The following is a 1,792-nucleotide window of genomic DNA, read 5'->3' on the forward strand; positions in this document are numbered from 1 at the left end:
GAGCAACGGTCTGATTTTAGACCTTTTCTATATTATGGTCTAATCATTGTGTCAATGGTGACACGGATACTTTTTCTGAACGGCAAAGTATGGTGTGGATGGGAAGAATTAAAATATCTCAATAGATAATTGTTGATGAATCAACAAAAGACGATGTTGGTGGTGCCGGACGCCGGCGTACGTCTTCTTCCACTCAAACATACAGGAAGCATTAACTTTATTGATCATGCATAGTATCATTTTATTTCAATGAGAACATGCTTAGATGTAGTACATGTCTCTGATAGTATGTGGGTGATGGCCAATGTTGGCAGGGAAGGACGGTGGTGGGGGAACCTAGCAGTCGATGTTCTGGCCAGGGTCTACGCCGAATTGCCCGCAGAACTGTTGATAGAAGCTGACCCTGGACTGTACTGCTGCTGGATTTCCTCCGCCACACTCACCACTGTTAATGGCACTGATGGTGGAGCCAAAGCCGCCGTCTGTGGTGATCCCTTGGTGGCAGTTGCTGTCGGACATCCAGAACCACACCGCTGTTTGGAAAGATATGCTGGGATCCTGGGCCACAATCTCTGGGTTGTTCAATCCATCGAACCCAATGGCCTGCCCAGCTGCACCATAGTTGTAGTTCCTGTGTTTGCATACATATTCATATCAATGTCCCAATGTAAGAGGGTGAAGGAAAATTGCTTGGAAAGTAAGACAGAAAATTAAGGAACACACGGCAGTCTACTCTTTAATGAAATAGTTTTGGAAAAATGCTCCAGTTTGAGAGAAAAAAAGACGGTAGGAGATCATTTTCCCCTCACATGGTAATTAATTAAGGTCATCAACATATGATAAATTAATGTGTGAGTGATTGGTAATACCATGATAGCTGCAAAGGTCCTCTGCCAAAGTAACTTTTGCCTGAAGCGCAAGGATACTGCTGGTTGCTTGGATCGCAGTAGATGCTGGGAGGGTTTTGTTCGTTTATGTAGCAGAAGCCTACAGTTTGTTCGTATTGTTAAAAAGAAACAAATAATTAGCCACTACAAGTCATGAGTACCAACAGCTATGCATAATTCAAATTGCAAAGAGAAGTACTAAACTAAAAACAGTGTCTATATGCGTGGAAGAAGTTGCTGCATACTTCCCGTTTCATGCATGACATTAGCAAGGAAAGCAGCTAACTCCCTCTTTTGAACGTCGCTGCCGCCGGTGGTGCCAAAGCCGTCGAAACTATTTGCGGCGGATATGAAGGAATCATAGTTATAGAAGCCGTTTCCCTCACAACCACCTGCAGGTAGGAGGCTATTGAAGAAATCGGAAGTGACGATTGTGCTTGGAGTGTCCTGGGCCAAGACCACTTCCAGGAGAAGAGCCACAAGAACAAACCCAAGAAACTGTGTGTAGCTCTTCATGATTCTGATTATGATCACTTCTCTTGTTCTGCCCGGCTTGGTGCATTCTATCTGGTATTTATAAGCACCGTGAGCACAAACACCCGTGGGATGGATGTTTAACGTTTCAGGCAAACTTGAGCTTATTAAATGAATGAGGGAAGTCAGTAGCCGGTATAGCTTGGAAGATGAATGCTCCTTCCCCTTCAATTTCCGGTCGCTTCTACATTGACCTGATCCCGGCCATGCCCGGATCCCCGCCCTACCCAGGTGATACCGGCCTTCCTTAGATTGACCGGATCCCTACCAGGCAGGCGCTACCCAGGTGAGGGGGCACACCCATGTAAGCAAGATTGCGTGCAGCATTTTAAAAGTTTTTTCACAACCTTTTTTCTTCCTTTTAAAAAGTT

At 45.0% G+C, this 1,792-nt stretch overlaps 1 protein-coding gene across 1 annotated transcript; it reads right to left on the reverse strand.

Moving 5' to 3' along the window:
* Nucleotides 1–200: 200 nt before the first annotated feature.
* Nucleotides 201–1,522, reverse strand: LOC116254443 (endochitinase 4-like). Its single transcript, XM_031629842.2, has 3 exons — nucleotides 1,133–1,522; nucleotides 870–987; nucleotides 201–631 (listed from the first exon to the last, which is right to left on the reverse strand). The coding sequence occupies exons 1-3, from the start codon at nucleotides 1,401–1,403 to the stop codon at nucleotides 337–339; spliced, it is 684 nt and encodes a 227-aa protein (XP_031485702.1). The 5' UTR covers nucleotides 1,404–1,522; the 3' UTR covers nucleotides 201–336.
* Between the last annotated feature and the right edge of the window lie 270 nt (nucleotides 1,523–1,792).

The sequence above is a fragment of the Nymphaea colorata genome, chromosome 1 (genome assembly GCF_008831285.2).
Source record: "Nymphaea colorata isolate Beijing-Zhang1983 chromosome 1, ASM883128v2, whole genome shotgun sequence".
Classification (NCBI taxonomy): domain Eukaryota; kingdom Viridiplantae; phylum Streptophyta; class Magnoliopsida; order Nymphaeales; family Nymphaeaceae; genus Nymphaea; species Nymphaea colorata.